The sequence below is a fragment of the Gracilinanus agilis genome, chromosome 1, assembly GCF_016433145.1.
Source record: "Gracilinanus agilis isolate LMUSP501 chromosome 1, AgileGrace, whole genome shotgun sequence".
In the NCBI taxonomy this organism is placed as follows: Eukaryota; Metazoa; Chordata; class Mammalia; order Didelphimorphia; family Didelphidae; genus Gracilinanus; species Gracilinanus agilis.
The window spans coordinates 694,584,285-694,607,481 of record NC_058130.1 but is presented as its reverse complement, the minus strand read 5'-3'; the positions used below and the strand labels follow the sequence as shown (position 1 = coordinate 694,607,481).

Below are 23,197 nucleotides of genomic sequence, written 5' to 3'. Positions count from 1 at the left end.
AGAGAGAGAGAGAGAGAGAGAGAGAGAGAGAGAGAGAGAGAGAGAGAGAGAGAGAGAGAGAGAGAGAGAGAGAGAGAGAGAGAGAGAGAGAGAGAAGTCTGTGTGGTGACTCTCTCCTCCAGCACTCTCCTGGGGTGAAATATACACTGGGAGACTCTAAGGGGGTGTCACCCCAAAACTGGGTGACCTAGGTGGTTGTGCCACCCCACAAGAGTTGGGGGCAATGCTTCCCTACAAGAGGAGGTATGTGGTACCCCAATCTGATCCTGAATAAGGACAGGGTTCACTCAAATCTCCTCCAAGGTCAGTTATGTTCACTACAGGTGGTCTAGCTCAAAGATGAAGGCAGCATCTATTGAGATAATCATGTGATTTTTGTTTGTTAGCTTGTTGATATGGTCAATTATGTGGATGGTTTTCCTAATGTTGAGCCATCCTTGCATTCCTGGTATAAATCCCACGTGATCATGATGGATAACCCTCTTGATCACTTGCTGGAGTCTTTCTGCTAGTATTCTATTTAAGATTTTTTCATCTATGTTCATTAGGGAAATTGGTCTGTAGTTTTCTTTCTCTTTTTTTGATCTACCTGGCTTTGGAATCAGTACCATATTCGTGTCATAAAAGGAATTTGGTAGGACTCCTTCTTTGCTTATTATATCAAATAATTTATATAGTATTGGGATTAGTTGTCCTTTGAATGTTTGATAGAATTCACTTGTGAATCCATCAGGCTCTGGTGATTTTTTCTTAGGGAGGTCTTTGATGGCTTGTTCAATTTCTTTTTCTGATATGGGATTATTTAAGTATTCTATTTCTTCTGCTGTTAATCTAGGCAATTTATATTTTTGTAAATATTCATCCATATTACCTAGATTGTTATATTTATTGCCATATAATTGGGCAAAATAGTTTTTAATGATTGCCTTAATTTCCTCTTCATTAGAGGTGAGGTCTCCCTTTTCATCTTTTATACTGTTAATTTGGTTTTCTTCTTTCCTTTTTTTTTATTAGATTTACCAGTACTTTGTCTATTTTATCTGTTTTTTCAAAATACCAGTTTCTAGTCTTATTTATTAATTCAATAGTTCTTTTACTTTCAATTTTATTAATTTTTCCTTTGATTTTTAGTATTTCTAATTTAGTTTTCATCTGAGGATCTTTAATTTGTTCATCTTCTAGTTTTTTAAGTTTATTGTTATTGCAAATGAAAATCTTAAATATTTGAATGTGCCTCTAAAAATCAGTAATTGGGATGCTCTAGCACTTAATCAATGTTCTACCTTTCTAGCCATTTCTTTCATTCTTCCCTATCATGCATTTTTCTTAGACATAAATGGGTTACTTTTCATGTAATGTACACATAGTACACTTTCCCTCAGTTTGGCCTTTGCTCATGCTATTCCCTTATGATCCATTTCCAAACCAGCTTGTCAAAATAAGATGATAAAGAATTAGTTGGATAAGAGATTTAGAACTGGTAGGGACCACATTTAGAACTGGAAGGCATCTGTTCTAGCTTATTATTTTTACAAATGAAACCCAAAAGGTTAAGTGACTTTCTTAAATTGTGAGTTTTAAAAGAATTAGGATTTGTGCACATGTCCTCTCACTCCTGAGCTAGTGAGTTTTTTGCTTATTTGTTTTGCTATGCCATGCTCTTCCTAGAATAAGGACTGGAGCAAATTTAAAAGGTGTGAATATATACCAAGAAAACATCTAAATTGAGTGCATGACTTATACCTAAAGAGTGACATCACAAGCAAATTTAGAGGCAAAAAAGATATTACTTGTCAGATCTGTTTAGGAGTTAGGAGAAGAGTTCATTACTCAACTATAAGGAGGATCATAGAAGAGAGAAAATAGATAGTTTTGAATTACATAAAATTAAAAGGTATTGCACAAACAAAACCAATGCAACTAAAATTAGAAGAGAAGCAGATAAATGGGGAAAACCTTTTTAGTGAGTTTCTCTGATAAAGATCTCATTTCTAAGATTCACAGGGAACTTATTTAAACTTATAAGATTGAAAGCAATTTCCCAATTGATAAATGATCAGAGGATATGAAAAAGTGCTATAAATCACTGATCATTAGAAAAATGTAGACTAAGAGAACTCTTTGGTTCCATTTCACACCCATCAGATTGACAAAAAGGAAAAAGTTGGAGGATTTTTGGGAAAGCTGGGAAGCAGTCCAGACATTCTGGAAAGCACTTTGTAAAAGTAGCTCAAAAATTATTAAAATGTGCAGTGATACACTACTAGTTGTATACCCAAAGGAAAGAGGAGAAGGATCTTAGTTCAGGTTTGTTCTCAGACATTTCCTAGCTGTACAACCCTGGACAAGTCATGTAACCTATTTTACTTCATTTCCTTATTTGTAAAATGAACTGGAGAAGGAAATGGCAAAACATCCCATTGTCTTTGCCAAGAAAGCCCAAAAACGGGGTCATGAAGTGTTGAACATGACTGAAAAAATGACTAAACAACAAAAAAAATTGGAGTTAATTTCAGAGGAAGACACTAAGATTAATGTCTGGGAAAGGTATGTTTTATATCAATCTTAAGAAGGTGTAGTACACTCCCTTTATAAGACAGGTGTTGAATGAAACTATTAGGATTCTGTATGGGAAATTTTATGTTCACAAATCATTCAAAATATTTGGTTGGATTTATTTTTTTCTGTAATCAGTCTGTTTTCATCTCAGGTCATGTCCCTGTGCCTGTGCCTTTCACTCTTCTGGTTTCTTTTTCTTGTGACCTATCTGTCTTTTTTTTTAAGTTGCCTTCTTTTCTTACTTAATACACATGAGTCAAAACAAATCAGTGAAATTGGTATAATTCAGTCTTAAATGAAAATGGTGCTACTGGTACACAGTTAAGTATAATGCAAAATGAATTGTACTGAGTGGACAGTCAGGGTGTAACCATAGTAGTTTTTGAGGTCTGACATGGTAGGTGAGAAGGAAGTTTATGGATCATTTCATTTTCACATGAATTGTATTTGCAGTGCAATGAAGAAAAAGTGCCCAAGGACATATAATGATGTTTTATGGTTGTGGGACATACAACACAATCTGTGAAAAACTGAAATTAAGGATTCCCCCAAAGGAAATGGAGATTTGTATGGTCAGTATGAGTGAAAGGCATCAAAATACATGCAAGAAATTAGTCAGAGGCTCCAACTATAAAGGGTATCGTGATTAGGGAAGAGAAGAGCTTGGTTATGTAGCAAGTATGAGGGATTTTAGGATTGAATATCTATTACTAGACCCAAGAGACCGTAGAGGTCTTTTAGCCTAGTTTCCTCATTTTATAGATAAAGAATCTGATGCCTCAGGAGGTTAATTGACTTGCACAAAGACATATAATTAATAAGAAGGGAAAGTCTGATTTGAACCAATATCTTCTGACTTTATATATAACCTTTGGATGACCATGGGTTCCATTTTAGAGGTAGAGAAAGGCTTCAGTATTTTGGGTAGATATTTTGTGGTAGATTTATGGAAGGACATCAATAAGATTCAAAGAAGATAAGCAACCATGGATGATTTGTATTTGAGATCACTTGAAGGAAATACCTATATTAAGCAATTTCCAGATCATAGAAGGAGCCTTCTTGCCCCCAAGGAAAGGGAGACAGTTGATGATTCCTTTTTAGATAATAAACTTATATTTATATATTTTTATGCTTATGAAGATGTTTTATTTAATTCTTACTGTAATCTTCTGAGACATGTGGTACAGAATCCTAAGAGTTGGGATATCATTTAGCCCAATTGATTTGGGCTGTGAATGGTCAGGGTGAGAATACAGAAATGTGCTATGTACAGAGAACAGGATGTGGAAGAGGGAAGCTCAGAATTCTCAGTGGGGCTTCTGAGGTACTGGACTGGCAGGTGGGGGAGAGTGAGGAGTTTGTGGAAGAAGCTAATAGCTTCTGAACTTAGCTCTCTCCTGAGTCAGTGTGAGACCTACCCAAATCCTCTAATTTGGTTCCTGTTATCACTGAGTGATCCCAGATATCAAGGTGGCATCTATTGACCTCTTAAGAAAAACTACCAGTGACAGTGACCTGGGCTTCTTAGTTACCTCATTAGACTCTGCCTACAACCTGAGGTGCTAGGTCATTTTTTATCACCAGCTCCTGATTCAGCAGCTAGCTCTGGCTTTTACTAAAGAGTATATTTGAATGGGCTCAGCCTAGGGTAGCTAGACAGGATGGTGGGAATTTAGTTAAAGAGGCAGTCAGTGTAGCCCCAACATTATTGGGGACTGAAGGGACCTTTTGCAGTCAGTGGTCGGGGAAAGATAAAAATTACTTGTGATAGTGAATCTCTTAAGCCTCCATCCTTACCTAATCCACCTTACCTAATCCCAGTTATCATCTTTAATAAACCTGTTGTTGATAAAAGCTAGCAGTCAGATTGAGTTCTAAGAGTCTCAAGGCAGAGAGGAGCCATCTTGCTCTCTGTGCCTGGGAGGATTCATCACCAACAGACTTGGGGTTTAACCAACCCCATTGACAGGTCAAATTGTGATTTTACACGGTCTATACCTTAACAGGAATCTCCTATTCAGCATGACAACAAGTGGTTTTCCATTTTCCTCATTAAGATTTCTAGTGAGGAAGAGCTCAGTATTTCTTGAGACAACCCATTGTGCTCTAGTTCTGCCCTTTGAGGCCAAGCAGAATGAAGTTAATTCATCTCGCCAATAGGAAGGCAGGTATTTTATTGACCCAATTTTATAGCTGAGGAAATTGAAGATTAGAAAGGATGTGAATTGAACAAGGTTATGTGACTAGTAAATTTGTGGGCCAGGTCTTTTGCTCAAGCCTTTTGCCCTCACATTTCTTCTTTCTCCTGAACTCTCCCTTTTATCTTCTCTTTGATGTTTGTGAGTTGTTGAAAAATTGTAGAGATAGACTTTTCAGAATAGGAAAGCTGTTTCTGGGTGAGTGAACACTCAAGAGTGAGCTTGAATATAATAGACTTTAGCTTTTTAGATCCTTGGGGAAAAGGAGTTATTCTGGATAGGTAAACTTTTTGGATAACTAGAGTTAATCCCTTTAAGCACCATAATTTTCAGAATTTTAACCCATGAATGGAAAATTTGTTAAAAAAAATGTGCTTTTATTGCTTTGGAAACTGAACATCATTCTACTTTTTCTTGATGACCCAGGACAATCAAGCACATGATTTACTGGTCTGAATTCTGAGAGAATGCTGATGTCAAAACCATTAGAGATATGTAAGGTGATTTGCTCCTGCATTAAGTGGTCCCACTTCTAGTTCTTGTATGCTCTTTTAAATCAGATCATAAGCAGTCACTTCTCATTGCCCAGTGAGCCTGTAACTAGCCAGTGCTAGGTATTATTATCCATTTTCCTTTTCTTATTTTGATTGACTGATTTCTTTGGGGATGGAAAATCAGATTACTAATCTTGTTTGAATTTTATATAAAGTAAAAGTAAATAGGCTTTGAATAATTAGATTCAAGGAACTAATTTATAAGTATAGTGCAGTGTTAATGGATAACCTTATGTTTTTATTGCTGAGAAACTTTTGTTTATTTTTTTGCTTCTTTCCTGGCTTTCAGGTTTGTTCTGTGTATGTGAATAGTGGAATAGAAGGAAAAGCACAGGTCCACCACTGAGAAGACTTGGGCTCCTATTTCAGTAGTGTTCCTAACTAGATGTATTCATGTATGAAAGTCACAGCTTTTCTGAGCCTCAGATTCTTTATTTGTGTAATGCATAGTTACACTAGATACACTTTGAGCTCTTTTCTAGGATTCTATGAAGTCATACTCATCCAGAGGTGGGTTATACAATATTTTATTTTCCACTCTTTGCAAGCATACTTATTAGAGAAATTACATGATTTCAGTGAGAAATGGGGGAAAAAAGCACTCTTCTAAAACCTCTGTGGTATTCATGACAAACTTATAGACCCAAATAAAATAAACACTATTCTTGTGATGAAGATAAGCCCACTAAACTCTTAGATCTTCTTTGTGGGCTGCATTCATCTGTCTATTGCTTTTTCTGTTCTGTATTTCTATTAATTGTCTTCTCAATCTGTTCTCTGTTCTATTTGTGATAGCTGTGTTGGCAGGGAAATGGACTGAATGACTGAATATGGTACTCTTTTTGCCTCTCCCCCTGAAAACCTCTTTCTATTTCACTCCTTTCCTATAATCCCATGCTATTTATCCATTTTTTAAGTTCTCCTTTGAACATAATTTTGTTTTTTCTTCTCTCCTCTTTTTGCTTCTTCCCAATCCTTTTAACAAGCATGCTTCCTTTTCTGCCTCCTCCTCAAGCTAGCAGTCATCTGTTCCTATTTACAATATAGATACCATCTCCTATTCCCCTCAGAGTGACAACAGAGCAAAAACTTGCTGAGAGTAGACAAATTGTTCAACTGCTTGTTGTGGTGACTATTATTTCTTGACTTCTTTGAGCTATTTTCAGTACCACACTGGAATTTATAATCTGAAAACCTGGAGATGGTTTCCACCTCTTCTAATTTGTAGGTCACAGTGTAACTGGTTCCAATAACATTAGGTTTTGGGCTTTCATTCCCATAGCTATAAAATGAGGGGTTAGGTTAGATGATCCCTATGATGCTTACTTACTCCAACATTTTCTGTCAACATCCTATGAGCTGAATGCTCCAGGTTCCCTGATAACTCTGCTTAGAGACCAGAAAAGAATTCAGATTAAATTGAAAAAAGATTGTAAATTAAAAAAAAAGGACTTATATGTATAAAAATATTTATAGCAGCTCTTTTTGTGATAACAAAGACTTGGAAATTGAAAGAATATCCCTTCATTGGGAGATAGATGAACAAGTTGTGGTATATGACTGTGATGGAATGCTATTGTGCTGTAAAAATTGGTGAGTAGGATGCTGTCAGAAAAAACCTGGAGGGACAGCTGGGTAGCTCAGTGTATTGAGAGTCAGGCCTAGAGATGGGAGGTCCTAGGTTCAAATCCGGCCTCAGACACTTCCCAGCTGTGTGACCCTGGGCAAGTCACTTGACCCCCATTGCCCACCCTTACCACTCTTCCACCTAGGAGCCAATACACAGAAGTTAAGGGTTAAAAATAAAAAAATTTAAAAAAAGAAAAAATCTGGAAAGACTTACTGATTCAAAGTGAAATGAGCAGAACCAAGAGACTGATTTACAAAATAACAGCAATATTGTATAATGATCAACTGTGAATGACTTAGCTATTCTCAGCATACAAAAAGCTAAGGCTGTTCTGAAGGACTTATGATGAAAAATTATTATCCACATCCAGAAGAAGAACTGAGAAAATCTGCTGCAGATCAAAGTATATTGCTTTCTTCTACTTTTCTTTATTTTTTGTCTGTTTTCTTTCACAACATTAATAACATAGAAATGTATTTTATGTGATCGCATGTGTATAACCAATATCAAATTGCTTGCCTTCTCAATGAGAAGGGAGCATAGAGAGAATGGGAGGGAATTTGGAACTCAAAATTGTAAAAATCAAAGCTTAACAATTGTTTTTAAATGTAATTGGGTAAAATAAAATATAAAGAAAAAATGACTTAAATTGTAGCCCTGTGCAGAAAGAACTCAAGACTTTGATCTCTGAAATTAAGACCTCAGCATACAATAACAATACCTCTTACTCATCCTTTTATTTCTATTTTCTTTTTTCTATTTTAACTGCTATTTTAACTCTGTACTTTAGAATTACATTTTGGTTATGTACCCACAAACACACAACATGCATACATTTGAAAATATGTATATATGTCATTTCACATGATCCTCACAATGGTCCTGTGAGATAGGTAGGCAGTGGACACATCTCTTATCTCCATTAAAAACTAATGGAAAGGGGCAGCTGGGTAGCTCAGTGGAGTGAGAGTCAGGCCTAGAGACTGGAGGTCCTAGGTTCAAACCCGGCCTCAGCCACTTCCCAACTGTGTGACCCTGGGCAAGTCACTTGACCCCCATTGCCCACCCTTACCAATCTTCCACCTATGAGACAATACACCGAAGTACAAGGGTTAAAAAAAAAACTAATGGAAAACTTAATATTTAGTAGAGGTCAAACAGATAACTTTCTGAGTCAGGAATCTGTCTTCTAGTCAGTGTTCTTTCTCTTACCCCAGATTGTGGCTATTATAAGTAGGAGCAGTCCTAAAATTCCGTTTGTATAGGGAGCTCGTATGACAATAAGAGAGGATGGATTATTCACATAGTAAGAACAAGGGATTTATTATTATTATGATTGTCATCATTATTATTATTATAGCAACATCAACAATAGTAGGCATTTTATTTAATGCCTGCTATGTGGCAGAGGCTTTGCTAAGGGCTTTACAAATATTATTTATTTGATCTTCACAACAACCCTTTGAGTTAGTTGCCGTTCTCTGTAATTTCCAGTTGAATAAACTGAGGCCTACTGAAGTTGTGACTTGCCCAGAATCATTTAGCTAGTAAGTGTCCTCCCAACACTTAAGTCTGGTGCTGTTTCCTATTTGCTATTCAGGTGCCTCTGGATGGCTAAAGTACTCTATTTGTACCTCAAAATGTGAGGTGGCACAAATGGTTTGCAATCCATATTTTTGGAAGGAACTCTAGAATCATTAAGATGACAAGTCCTCTTGAGTATTGATAGAGATAATATCTAGAGAGGAAAGTCCTACCAGCAGCAATCAACACCTACCAACTTATTAGTCTTATGGTGTCTGTTGAGGGTCCTGAGGAGCCAAGTGATTTTCTCTGTTCACATGATTAGTATGTGTGTTAGAGGCAAAACTGGAATCCAGTTCCTCCTGTTTCTGAGGCCATATTTCCAGCAATTTTTCCACTTTCCATCTCATATCATTATTATTATTATTATTATTATTATTATTATACTTAAAATAAGTTATTTTATTATTCTTATTTTTGTTAGTCTAGTAAATAACTTTGACAAAGGTATGAGAATGGAAAATACAAGTTTTGCAAATTTCCTTGGGTAGTAGTCCACGTCTTTATAGTCACAAAGTGAGGGAAAAACATAGAAAATATGAGAGCCTGCTTTTCATTGCTACCAAACATTTGATTTGGTAGAGTAAAATGGCATCTAAAAGGCCATCTTCCAACAATGCACTTCTTAGTTCTGTTAAAGTAATATGCAATATAATATACATACATATAAATATACAATATAATATACAAAATATTATATTTCATTGAAAGTTGCAATAAGAGAGATAACTTTGTTTAGTGATCCTCTGATTATTATAAGTGAGGGATAAAACAAGAAATTGATATTTAAAAAATGGATAATTTTAAAATATTGATTTTTCATACAAAAGTAGATAATTTTTTAAAAAGAATAAAATTCTATGTAATTTCTTTGACCCATAAAAATAACGATGGAAGGAAGAAAGTTCTGCTTTAAATGTGTCACCTAGTACTAGCCACATGAAAATTATAGTGGCTAATTCCCCTTTAATTAATAAACTAAAGCTTAGTTTTGGGAAAAACAGGAAAAATCAATAAGCTTATATAATATAGTTCTAATATATAACTAATATTCTTAAATCTTTACCTTCTGTCTTAGTACCAACTCTAAGACAGGAGGACAAGAGCTTAACAAACAGGCTTAAGTGACTTGCCCAGGGTCACATAAACAGTAAATGTTCGAGTCCTATTTGAATCCAGATCCACCTGACACCAGACCTGGTGCTCTATCCACTGTGCTACCTTACTGCCTTTAACAACTAATATTTATAAAGGACTAAAATCCAGGGGTGACATGACTTATTGAGAATTTGTTTTGCTTGATTCTGCATGTTAGTTACAAGGGTTTTCTTTTCCTTTGATTCTTTTTTTAATGATGTAAGTATATGGGAAGGTGAAAAAACTGCCTACCTTCCCTTCCATACTACCTTGTATTTAACTACCTTCTCTTTGTGTATAATATGTGTATTTTTTATTCATTTGATTTTATAATTGTTATATTTTTTGCTTATTTGTATCTCCTATTAGAATGTAAACTCACTGTGAATAGGAACTATTGTGTACAAAGTGCCTAACACAATGCCTGATGCATATTAGGTACTTAATAAATACTTACTGATTTGGAAATTCCAGACTTGTACTGCCCTTTCCAGTATAACAAGATATATATATACATATATACATATATACATATATATATATGTACATATATATACACACATTCAAACACATGTCTGTGTTTAATTTTTAATATAATTTAGAAAGTTATCTCAAGTAATGGAAGTTACCAAAAGAATGAAAAAATAATAATATATTAATATTCCCAGAAGGTAACTGTTAGAACTTCTGTAACTCCTGACACACATGACTAAAATTCTTCATATTTATAAAATCTTTATGACAATCATTTAAACATGTGTCAGGGGTGTTTTTGGTGACATAATAAACAAATAAAAGAGCAGGCAAGAAATTACCTATCAGATCTGGTGATAAAGGATTAATTCATGACCCCGTAAGAGGCAGAGAGGATTACAGAAGGTAAAATGGACAGTTTTGATTACATAAAAAGTTTTTTGTCCAAACAAAAATAGTGTAGTTAAAATGAGAAGAGAAACAGAAAAATGGCAAAAAAATCTTCACAAGTTTCTTTAATAAAGAGTTCATTTTTAAGATATGTAAGGAACCAATTCCAATTTATAAGAAAAAGAACATTTTCCATCACTCTTTATCCACATATCCATTTACAAATCTTATAGTTTCTGCCTTCACATTATATCTCACATCCAACCCTTTCTTGTCACTCACACAGCTAACACTTTATTTCAGTCCTTCATCACCCCCTTACCTAGATTTTTATAACATCCTCCTTCCTGAAGTCTCTCCCTATTTCAATACATTTTATACACTCTTGCCAAAGTGTTTTCCTTTAGTGTTGATCTGACCAAGTGACCCTCTTACTCAACCAACTCCAGTTGCTTCCTATTGCCTCTATAATAAAAGATAAATGTCTCTTTTTTTGGTCACTTAGGTGTCTATTCAGCTTTCTATATATGCTCCTTCTCTCCTCTGACACTGCCATCACCCTGTGCAGGCCCTTTTCACCTCATAACTGCATTATTACAGTAGCCATTTGGATAGTTTCCCTGACCTCTGTTTAACCAAACCATACTCTACACACAGCAGTGTAATTAATCTAACTGAACCCCTGGTCTTACTGTGTCAGTACCTCTTATTAAGAAAACTGCAATGTTTCCCATTTGCCACAAGGATCCAATATAAAATTTTCTGTTTTTGTTTTTCACAACCTGACCTCTTTCTATCTTTCCAATCTTTTTTTTTTTTTAAACTTTTCTGTTACCACTCCCCACTTTCCCCCAGGCTGCCAGGGATCCAGTGACACTGGTCACCTTGCTGTTCTTTGCACAAGAGACTCCATCTCTGACACCATACATGGTGGTCTAAGACAGTTCCAAAGGACTCCTGATGAAAAATGTTATTCATGTCAAGAGAGAAATAATGAACACTGAGTGCAGCCTGAAACATATTTATTTCACTTATAAAAAGAAAGAGTTGGGATTCAAACTCAGATTTTTGACTCCAGATCCAATATTCTTTCCACTACCTTTTATTAGTTATAAATTTTCCTTTTTTCAACTGAAAACTGTTTCCTCTAGTTCTGCCCTCTGGAGCCAAGTATTTCTACTTTATTCTTTTATTCTTCATTGATTTCCTTTACGTCACCTTTTATGTTTTCCTTCTTCTGGATGCTTTCTAGATTTTCAATGTACTCTCTAAAATAAGATGTACATCATTAAATATAATATTCTAGATGTGATCTGAACTAGTTAAAATACAGTGGAATTGTTACCTACTTTTTCTTGGAAGTGATATTTCTTTTAATGTAGCTCAAGATCACATTCAAACCAATAGAACTGCACCACTTAGCTGCTTCTTATCTAAGCAAACTGGTACCTTTGATGTTGGCCTCCTGCCCTAGTAACCACTGAGATCAGCATTTAGGGGAAGATGAGAAATGTGCACCAACCTCTGATTTTCTTAATTATTTTGCCTTTTCAGCCGTTTGGGACCCTCTAGAATAGTGACTTGGGCAAGAATTCCAATTAGCTGTGCTTCAGTATGTTTTAGCAAAATTTTTTTGCTTGGAGTTCATCAGTATTGTACCTCAGGTATTTCAGGATGACATTCTTGCACAGATTCTGGATAATGGTTGATGCTTTTCTGCTTTCCCATTCACTGATAGAGTGAAGCAGGGCTGTGTGCTTGCCCCCAAGTTTTTTAGCATAATATTTTCAGTGATGTTGTTGGACACCTTTGGTGAGAACAGAAATGGCATCTAGGTCAGAAAATTATTTAACTTTAAAAGGCTTCGAGCCAAGGCTAAAGTGGAGGGAGAGTTGGTGTTTGACTTTTTGTTTGCATATGATTGTACTCTCAATGCAGCCTCAGAGGCTTATATGAAACAGAATATGAATGAATTCTCTATTGCTTGTGCTAATTTTGGCTTGAAAATTAAGACTAACAATAATTCTCCACTAACCTGCACCACCCCATCCATATGTACAACCACTGGTTATAGCAAATAGAAAAATTTTGAATGCTGTGTATAAGTTCACTTACCTTGGTAGTGTACTTTCCAAGGATGTCCACTAGATGATGAGGTTGATGTATGCATTGCCAGCTCTAACTCAGTGGTTTCGAGGCTTCAAAGGAAAGTATGACAGAGAAGAGGTATTAGAATGCCTACTAAATTGAAGATCTAGAGTCACTGTGCTGACCTCGTCGTTGTATGCCTATGAAACCTGGACAGTCTACTTAATGCCATGCCAGAAACTTGAGTAGCATCCTTTTGAATTGTATTAGGAAGATAAGGAAGAACAGCTGGCAAGATAAAGTACCAGACTCATTATTGACATCCTTTCTCTAGCCAAACTGCCAAACTTTCAAACCCTACTGCAGAGAGCACAACTCCAGTGAAATGGCCACATCATTCTAGTGCCAAACATATGTTTGCCTAAAAGATTATTTTATGGAGAACTCACACAAGGCAAGTGCTCACTTGGAGGTCAGAAGAAGTTGATACAAGGACACTCTAAAGTTCTCTCAAACTTTGGTATCAATTGTGAGCTACAGGAGACTCTTGGCACAGGACCATCCAGCATGGTGTGCATCAACTGTTTGATGAGCAAAGCAGAATTTTAGTCGCTCCAAAGAAACGTGAAATGTGAAATTTGAGGGAAATTTCAGTCCTAAATGTTCATATGGTGATTTGTGCCTGACCTGTGCTAGAACCTTCTGAGCTCCTATGGGTCTGATCAGCCACAATCAGTTCACTGTATGTAAGCTGCCCCTGAAAAAGTGATGACAGTTTGTTCTTCTTTGAGTAAGAAGGACAATAACCATTGTACCACTTTTAAAATCTTTAGAACTATGTCTTCTGAAAGCATTATTTTTCAATAATTTATTTCCCTTAAAAATAGTATCTTATTATTTTTCTTATCTGGTAATAGGACAATCTTCCCATTTACTTGGGTTTCAGATTGTAAATTATCCCCTTTGTCCCCATATTTAATTAGTTGTGTTTTGTCTGTTGTCTCATCTTTGCCCATTTTCTTTGTATTGCTACAGTGGGGTGCACGCTTTTGCAGAAAGAGTACAGGATTTTGAGTCAGAAACAACTTTTAATAGAAATATTGCCTTTAATCATCATTAGTTATATAGGCTTAAGTAATCCACTTACCCTTGTGGCGTCTCTGCTTATGGATGAGGACAATAATACTTATGCTATGTAACTGAATGCTGTTCTGAGGGAAGTATTTTGTCAGTCTTAAAGCATCATATAAATGTTAATTATTAATATGATTATATTGTTCATCCATCCAGAGTTAGAAGGGACCTACTCAGGGACCATTTAGTCCAGAAAAGAAAAACGAAGGCCCGGGAGACTGTGACTTGCTAACGGTCATACAAATAGCAAACAGAAAAAGTAAGATTTGGTCCATGACTTCTGCCTTCAGAGCCCATGTTCTTTTCTTTGTACCATGCTGTCTCTAGGGGAGTGATGGCAAAGGGTGCCCCTCATCCCCACTGTGTACAGTGGCTCAGAGACTGAGTGCTTCCACCTTCTGCATTGGGGGTAGAGGCTGAGCTGATTTGTGCTATGGAGATCTGTCCCTGCAGCTGCGCCTGCCCATTAGCCTGAGACCCACATGGGGTGAGAGTAAGGGAGTGGGAGGACTGCAGTTAGCCTTTGGGGAGTGGGGCTACTGCCTAGACTGGCAGGGAAGGAAGGAAGAAAGTGAAGATCTTTTAAGGGTGGGGCTGGACCCAGTGGCAGCAGAGGATACCTACCTCTTCCACCCCACTTCAGCCCCTAGTCCCAGACAGGGGAGGGAAAAAGGAAGAAGAGGGGCCTGAATGTACCACTCAGGGAAGGGAGTAAGGACAGAGAGGTGGGGAGGCATGGTAGAGAAGGAGAAGGGAGCAAGTTTGCTGGAGATGGTGTGGGTGTTCAAAGAAAGATCTCTGCATGCTGTCTTTGGCATGTGTGCCATGGGTTTGCCATCACAGCTCTAGGGTTTCTACAAGTCTTTCACATCTGACCCTTTATTTATTCTCAGATCTTTTGTTGTTACACTATTTTATGACATTACTTTTTATTAAAACTACCATAATAGTTTCCTAACCTAGCCTCCTTACCACTAGCCTTTCCTCTCATCTTTTCCTTCACTTCTCTAATTCAGACTATATACCATTATTAGAAGAATTGGAATTTTCTCTACTTCGTTGCACTAATCAGGGAACTGTTGACTGCTATATAAAATCATATTTTTATAGCCTAGAATTCAAAGTCCTCCATGATGTGGCCCTTACTTATCTTTCTCATTGTATATCCTTCTCTTCCTCATCATCTTTCCTGTGTCTCTATTAAATTGAACAATATGCCATTCCCTGAGTATATCCAGGCTTTTTTTTTAACTCTGTCTTTGCTTACTGTTCCTTTCACCTGAAAAGATCTCCTGAATCTGTGTCTCTAAAGATTATAGAATTATAGATTTAGAGTTGGCATACTACCAACTTTTTTAGCCCTTTCATTTGACAGAGAAAATAACAGAGACCTAGAGAAGTTTAAGGTTATTGATTTGTTTAAGGTTATAGACATATATTAGAGCCAAAATTTAGAGGTAGGTTACCTTATTCCAAATCCAGTGGTCTTCTCACTATATCTTGTGGCTTCTTATAATCCCATCACCTTTAGGACCACCTGAAATGCCTCTCTTATCCCCAGAACCAGAAATTAGATTTCTCTAAATTCTTTTCTGCTACTTCCTTACAATTGTCCCATTTTATCTGGTATTATAGGTATTGGCACATATCTCACCTTCCGTACTATATTTGAGATTACAGACCACATCTTATTTATCTCTGTGTCTTCTCCATTACTTCAAATATTTTAGATAATGTGGGTGCAGTTATTCCCCTTTTTGATGCATATTATGGTTTTCATGCCTTAATATTTGATTTAATGAGTTATTGTGTCCAAAGACCCCATTAGTTGGACAATCTTCTGATGATGTGCTTAATTGTAATAGCTAGTATGGTTCTTCAAGGTCCATTTGGGTTCTTATCTTATTATTCATTTTTTAACTCTCTCTCCTTCATATCAAAGTTAACAGTACACATTAAACATGCCATCTATTTCTTTTCTCCAGCCAATGACAAAAACTTGTTTTAAAATACAGGAACAGGGCAATCACAAATCCATGCAATAGTCCTCTAGATCTCTCTTTCCATTGATGTTGAACCATTAAAGATTATTCTTTGGGTCTGCCTATTCAAGTAGTTATGTATCTATATAATTATACTTTTGTCTACCCTCATCTCTGTATTATTCCATATGAACATTATGGAAGACTTGTTTAATGTTTTGTTAAAATTAAACTGCCCTGATCTACCAATCTAGTAACTGTTTACAAAAAGAAAAGAAATAAAATTACCATCAATGTTTTCATCTTGATGAAGTAATGTTGACTTTTTGAAGTTAACTGCTTCCTCTTCTTTATGCTTATTAGATAATTTTTTTCTTACATTTTGCTGCGAATTGGTCCATAGTTTATAGACTATAGTATCTTTACCTTTTTAAAAACTGTTATAACCCTTGCCTTCTAGCTCTTTAGCACTTATGTTGTCAATAATCTTTCTAAGATCATTGACAGTAGCTAACAAACTCATCTCAGTTCTTTTGGTACTTTGAGGTATTCATTTGGGACTGATGACTTGAACTCTTGAAAGGCAAGTAAGTGCTTTCTGATTATCCCCATGCTTATCTTGGATTTCAACTCTCTATTAGCCATTTTAATTTGATAAAACCAAAGGTCATTCTCCTTGGAAGAGAAAACAGAAGGAAAAGGGAGAGCTAAACAGGCCCCCCCCCCCATATCACTGTAGTCCATTTTCATCCTTACCTGCAGCTCAGCAGATTTTCTCTTCAGTGTCTTGTGATAGAAATTCTTGACACACCCATCTAGGAAATAATTTTTTTCTGCTCTAAGCACAAGCTTCAAATATTTATGTCCTTACAGATGTCCTTACAAATACTTATTTAACATTAAACACTGCCCTTAGGACAGCCATTTCCTTCTCCAAATCATTTTATAGATGAGGAAACTGAGGTAGTAAACAGGATTAAATAAATTGCCTAGGGTCACACAGCTAGTAAATGGCTGAAGCCAGATTTGAACTTAGGAAGATTAGTCTATCTAACCACTATGCCAACCAGCCAACAATGTCCATATGTGACTATATGTGTGTGTGTGTGTGTGTGTATATATATATATATAGACATACACATTTAACATATAAATATAAGCATATATATACTATACACACAGTCAGAGAGATACATGGATGGATGGATAGACAGACAGACAGATAGATAGTCAGATAGATAGATAGATAGATAGATAGATAGATAGATAGATAGATAGATAGATAGATAGATAGATAGATAAAGGTCCTTGAGTACAAGGACTTTTTTCCCTCATAGTCCCAATACCTAGCACACAACAAAGGCTTAACAAATTTTAATAAATGAATAATCAAAATGAAGAAAATACTTCATATAATGAATGGAGGAATCTTTAATAAGCTGAGGTAACAATGCTTGGGTGATTCTTTAGTGCAGTAGACAGCATGTCAGTCTCAGCTGAAGGTCCTGAGTTCAATCCCTAAAAGGGGGATGTGGTACAATGGGAGAAGCTTCTAAGGCAAAAGAATCACTTAGCTTTTAACCTAGGGTCCATTATTCAGTCTGCAACTGCTAGCCTGAGATTCCCTTCTGGGTGGATTCTCACGGGAACAGGGAACAGGGCACAGGGAATAAGCACAAGGTTTGGGGGTCTCCAGCTTACAAGCTATTCCTAAAACTTGGGGTTCATAAGATCTCACCAGGCCACAAGTTTGGGGTCTCTAGATTCCACGTTGACATGGCAAACCACTCCAGTATCTTTGCCAAGAAAACCTCAAATGGGGTCACAAAGTATTAGACAGGTCTGACATGAACATACAACAAAATACATGTGTGTATACATATGCAAAATGAATTACAAATATTTCTAGTTACTGGGCAATACAACCTTTAGATAATACATAATCCCTGCCATTATTGAGCTTACCATTTAGGAGACTAGAAACAAGTATAATACTGTGTTATAAGTATATTAGAGAGGTTAAAATAAGGAAATTAATCTTTCTTATTCTAAAACATACATTGATAAATTAATAAAATATACAAAGCAAATACAAAGTGATTATTTCTAACTAGAAGGAAATGACTATGTGAGAAATTAGAGTAGGTCTCATGTAGGAATCTGTGATTATTGTGTACAAAACATACACAAATATTCTGCAATACTTGAGATAGTATATTGTAATACAAAAATAATTATCATGAAAATAAAATCAAATGTAGACTGTTTATCCAAGTAAATAATATTTGAAGTGTCTATTATATACTCTCAACTGTGCTTGAGCTGATAGGAAATGTGAAGAATATTTTTTCCCTTTGGGTCTCACATGGAATTTTGAATCTCTCTAATATACTTATTTTTAAATATGATTCTATATTATTATACTTATTTCTATTTGTCTCTTAACCTGTTAATAGTTTGTAAGTTCTGTGGTAGCAAAAATCATATCTTATCTAAAAGTTATATATCTTTCTGGAGGTAAATTGGAGTTAATACTGTTAGGAACATGCAATTAGAAATTATTCATTGAATGTTAATGAATGTTGAATGAATGATTGTTGAGACTATTTAATCCCCTGCCCTCACAAGGTTTATTAACAAGCTGAGAAATATGAGTAACATTATCATCAAATGAAGGGATTTTAAATGCTTGGTTTTATGGCTAAGGATGCCTTCCTGGAAGAAATGGGACTTGTTTACCTATTGAGCAATAGGATTTGGATAGGATAGTATAGGGAAAGAAATATAAATAAATATAAATAAAATAAACAGAGAGAAATATAATGAATGAAGACATAAGAGAGATAATGAACATGATGTGTTTATAAACCTGAGACCTTTCTGACTAGAAAGGAATATTACTTTTTGGGGGAAGGGGGTGGGGGGGGATACTAGTTCTTCAGCTAGTAAGGAGATACTCAAAACTCAAATACAGGCATTCCTTGGAGGTATTGTGGGTTTGATTTCAGACCACCAAAATAAAGCAAATATTGCTAAAAAGCAAGACACATTTTTTGGTTTCCCAGTACATATAAAATTTATTTTTATACTCTACTGTAGACTATTCAGTATATAAGGGTATTATATGTAAATAAATATACATACTGTAATTAAAACTATTTTATTAAAAAAATGTTAACCATCATTTGAACCTTTAGGCATTAAAATCTCTTTTGCTAGTGAAGAATCTTGCCTCAGTGTTGACGGCTGCTTACTGATCAGACTAGTAGTTACTGAAGGTTGGGTAATTAGCAGCAATTTCTTAAAAAAAGACTGCAATGAAATTTGTTACATCGATTGACTCTTCCTTTCACTTCAACACTTAGAGGCCATTGTAGGATTATTAACTGGTATAATTTTATTTTTTTTCTGTTTCAAGAAATAGTCCTGAGGAGAAGGAGAGAGATGGGGACTGTTAGTTGGTGGAGCACTATAGAACACATACAACATTTATCAAGCAGTTTGTGGTTCTCCAAAACAGTGGTAGTAACTTCAAAGTTTGCTGATCACAAATCACCATAGTAGATATAAAAAAATAATGAAAAAATTTGAAATATTGTGAGAATTACCAAAATGTAACATAGAGATATAACGTGGGCATATGCTGCTGGAAAAGAGGCACCAATAGACTTGCTTGATTGCAGGATTGCCACAAACCTTCAATTTGTAAAAGTCACAATATCTGGGAAGTGCAATAAATTGAGGTGCAATAAGAAAGATATTATCATAACATCTTCTGACTCCAAGACTCTTTCCAGCATGTCATAATTTCTAAAGTATTTGACTTTTTATAAAAAGTAATTTTTTAAATGAAGAAAAATCTTCTTTCCTTTTTACTCCTCTTCCACCATTAAAGGAAGAAAAAAACTCTGGAAAATACTTACAACAAATAATGCATAGTTAAGCAAAATAAATTCCAGCATTAGCCATGCCAAAACCCCCCACATATTTCTTTTTATAATCAGGACATAGCTTCTCTATCAGGAGCCTGTTACCTTCCCTCCAGACCTCTCCCACCCCCTTTCCCATACCAGCAAGGGATTTCAGCTTTGAGATAATTACAGAATGTATACTCTCTGCTTTTGTCCAAAGGTTAAAGCATAAAAATTCTTTCAAATTGATATGGGCTTATTCATACCTATTTTATATTTTGGATTAATTAATTACAGCTTCTGGAATTAAGGGGTCTTCTGTGATTGCATCAATCAGGATAGAAACTCATCTCCCCTCCCTTTAAGACATAGCACTCACTAACATGATGTTTTTCTCCCTTTCTTTTTCCTAGATGGAATCAGCGTTAGTGGTCTTCCTCTTTCCAGTCCTTTTAGACAGGTTGTCAAGCCTCGAGTTGACAGCAAACCAGTGAATCCCCCAGAAGGCAGCAAGTCTGGTGATTTCAGTCATGTAAAAGTAAGTGAGTGGTTTCTAGACAACAGATACACCTTTATTTGGGCAGCTCACCTTTTTCTTATCTGTAGATTTTTATCAGGCAAAGTTTGGTAGGAGGTATTGGTGAGATATGACCCTAGGGGTTAGGCAGTGATCTGCATATGATAATATAATTATTTTTCTGTAGCAAAACCTATTATCTCACAACCTTTGAACCCTTTGTGGATTTGAAGAAAGTAATTGAATCAAACTTTAGTATGATGTCACTGGGAGAGTTTATCCTGCACATTTTGGACCTGCTGTATTGGTCTGCAAGTAGGAAGATCTTTTTCCTTTGCCCTTCTCTACCTCTACCTCTATTTGAATTTGAACAAAAACTGAGGGATTTTGATTGTATTTTGTTAAGAAGGGGAAGTTGAATGGGAAGTAAGATAGAGTGGGTAGTGTTAAAAATGAATTTAACATCTTGTTTGGAATTGGATGAAATGAATGAAAAAAAGGAACAAAAAGATCTTTCTCAGTAAATTAATATTTTAAATTATAATGATTTTATTTAATGATTTTTCATTGTAAATCTTCAACCCACTCTCACATACCCATAGAATCTCCCAACCCCCCAGCACTTATACTCTCTTTCCAACTAGATCTCAATTTAAGGAGTTTTCCTATATTTGGGAAGAACTCAAATATAGAGATATTTAGACTAAACCAAACTGGCTTTTGGACTTAAAATGGGCTTCATTTCTTGGCCATGGTAGGCACTTAACTAAATATTTGTTGAGGTACATTGAATTGGGCCCTGAAGATTTTTCTGTTTTTCTCTGTCATACATCTACATTTTGTTACCATCTTATTCTTATTTTTCTCCTTCTCCTCCACCTCCACATCTAACATGGCATTTGAATAGAATTTTGCATTTTTAAAAAGTACTTTTGCCAATGTTATCTCATTTTATCCTCACAACAACCCTGGGAGTCAAGTGCTATTATTATCTGCATTTTACAGATGAGGAAAAATTAAATTACTTGTCCAGCCTCACAAAGTTAGTGTCTCAGACTGGATTTGAACTCAGGTCATCCTGATTCCAGATCCAATGTTATATCCCCTGCATCCCTTGGGATATCTTCTTGCATACTGAATGGATAGAAAATGATTGGAACCCAAAGGTGGCATGAACAGTTTGTGTTCTTAAAGCCTAATAAATAGACTGTGCTGCCCCTCATAAGAACTCTGAGATTGATGGTATATGTATTTTTTCTCCATTTTACAGATGAGGAAACTGAGGTTTTGAGAAGTTTAACAATTTGTTTATAGTCCACAGAGCTAGTAAATATTAGAGTTCTAATTTGAATCTAGTTCTCCTGATTCTGTGTGTATTTGTGTGTATGTGTGCGAATTTAAATATGTGATTTCTTTGGTAAAGGGAACTCACTTTGTGAAAACAGTTTTGCAACCATTATAGTACAACTCATAGTTTTAGAGACTTTCCTGACATATGGAAAAGTAAAGAGTTGTAGCTACTATGGGTCAGAAGTGTTACTTGAAGTCAGGTTTTCCTGATAATGAGGCAGACTTCTCGCCATTATACCAAACTATCTCTGGTGTATCTTCTAAATCTTGTCAGTATGCCATCTACAATACTGAAATGTACTTCTGGATGGAAATCCTTAAGCTTATCCTACCATTGCCTTTCCTTTCAGACTTGGCTAATTGATGATACTCTTTGGAGTAGATACTCTGGTTTTGAACACTGCCAATAAGTATTTATCCAGTTTCTCCTTAAGTACCACGAGTGACAGATACCTGATTACCTCTCAAGGCATGCCATTGTAATAATGTTATGCTTTATGTTAAATTATGATGAATTTTTACATACATTTGAATTATAAACTCTTAGAAAACAAAGAATTCTTCTAAATGATTTATTTCTTCCTCATCATCTCAGCATGATGACATGAAAAAGTACTGGCTTAATACCGAGAAGACTTGGATTCCAGTCTTGTCGCTGTCATGGTTATCTCTTTGGGCTCCAATTCCTTCATCAACCTAGGTTGTCTCAGAAGAGAAACTCTGCCCAGGGAGATTGTGACTTTAGAAGTGGCAAAGCTAGCGACACAGCTTTGATACAAGTATTGATTGTCTTGGTATTCTAAATCTAGCCTACCTCGTGCAGTTTTTGAGGACAAGCAATCCCATCTATTTCTAATCATTAGATTATTGTTTTGCCATAGATATAAAGGAAGGCTTTGTGCTGCCTTTTCACCTTTCCCACTTCCTACTGTAAATAACAGCAATGGCACCTTACTTTTTGCTGTGTTGACATATGATGGCTTCTTCTTGGAGCTGTCAGAATGTTATTTTATAGATATTAGGAGCATGCTTAGAAGGCAGCAGCAGCATTTAGAGTGAAGAATGGTGATAGAGAGAATGAATAGAGTGTGCTTGATCTCTTAGCAGGTTGTCATTCAGCTGTCAGCTGGCTTAGGAATGATGCAACTTGAAGGGAAACTGGTTTGGTAGGAATGCCTTTGTAATTGTAAGTATAGGTAATGAGTGAAAGTACAGAAAAATAGAGATATAAAATCACAGAATGTTGAAGCTGGAAGGGACCATACGTGGAACCAAGAATACTTGTGCATGGAACATTAAAGTGAAGTGAACTGTGGAACAACCATTTGACACAGTGGACTGAATAATAGATTCAGAGGCCCTGGGTTTGAATCCTACCTCTGTCGTTTATGGCCTTTTTGATATTGCATAGAACATTTAAAGTTTTGAGGTTTTGTTTTTTTCATCTGTAAAGTAATGAGGTTGAACTAGATGGTTTCTAAAGTCTCATAACACTTAAAAATCCTGTGACCTATGAACATAGAATGTTAGAACTGAAAAAAACCTTAGAACACAGAATGTTTAAATGCAGAATATAAAATTTAACTTATTTTCATAATGATTTATTAAACAATTACAGTGCCAGAAAGGGAACCTTAAAGAATAACTAGTTCAATTTCATTTTAGAAATGAGAAAAGACTCCAAGA

At 35.7% G+C, this 23,197-nt stretch overlaps 1 protein-coding gene across 1 annotated transcript in view; it reads left to right on the top strand.

The window, feature by feature from the left end:
- TRAPPC9 (trafficking protein particle complex subunit 9) overlaps nt 1-23,197 on the top strand; it is a 1,005,189-nt gene that overhangs the window by 309,879 nt on the left and 672,113 nt on the right. Inside the window, exon 18 of the mRNA XM_044684475.1 lies at nt 20,058-20,182. Coding sequence (XP_044540410.1) covers nt 20,058-20,182 — 125 coding nt within the window. The remainder of the gene's footprint in view (nt 1-20,057; nt 20,183-23,197) is intronic.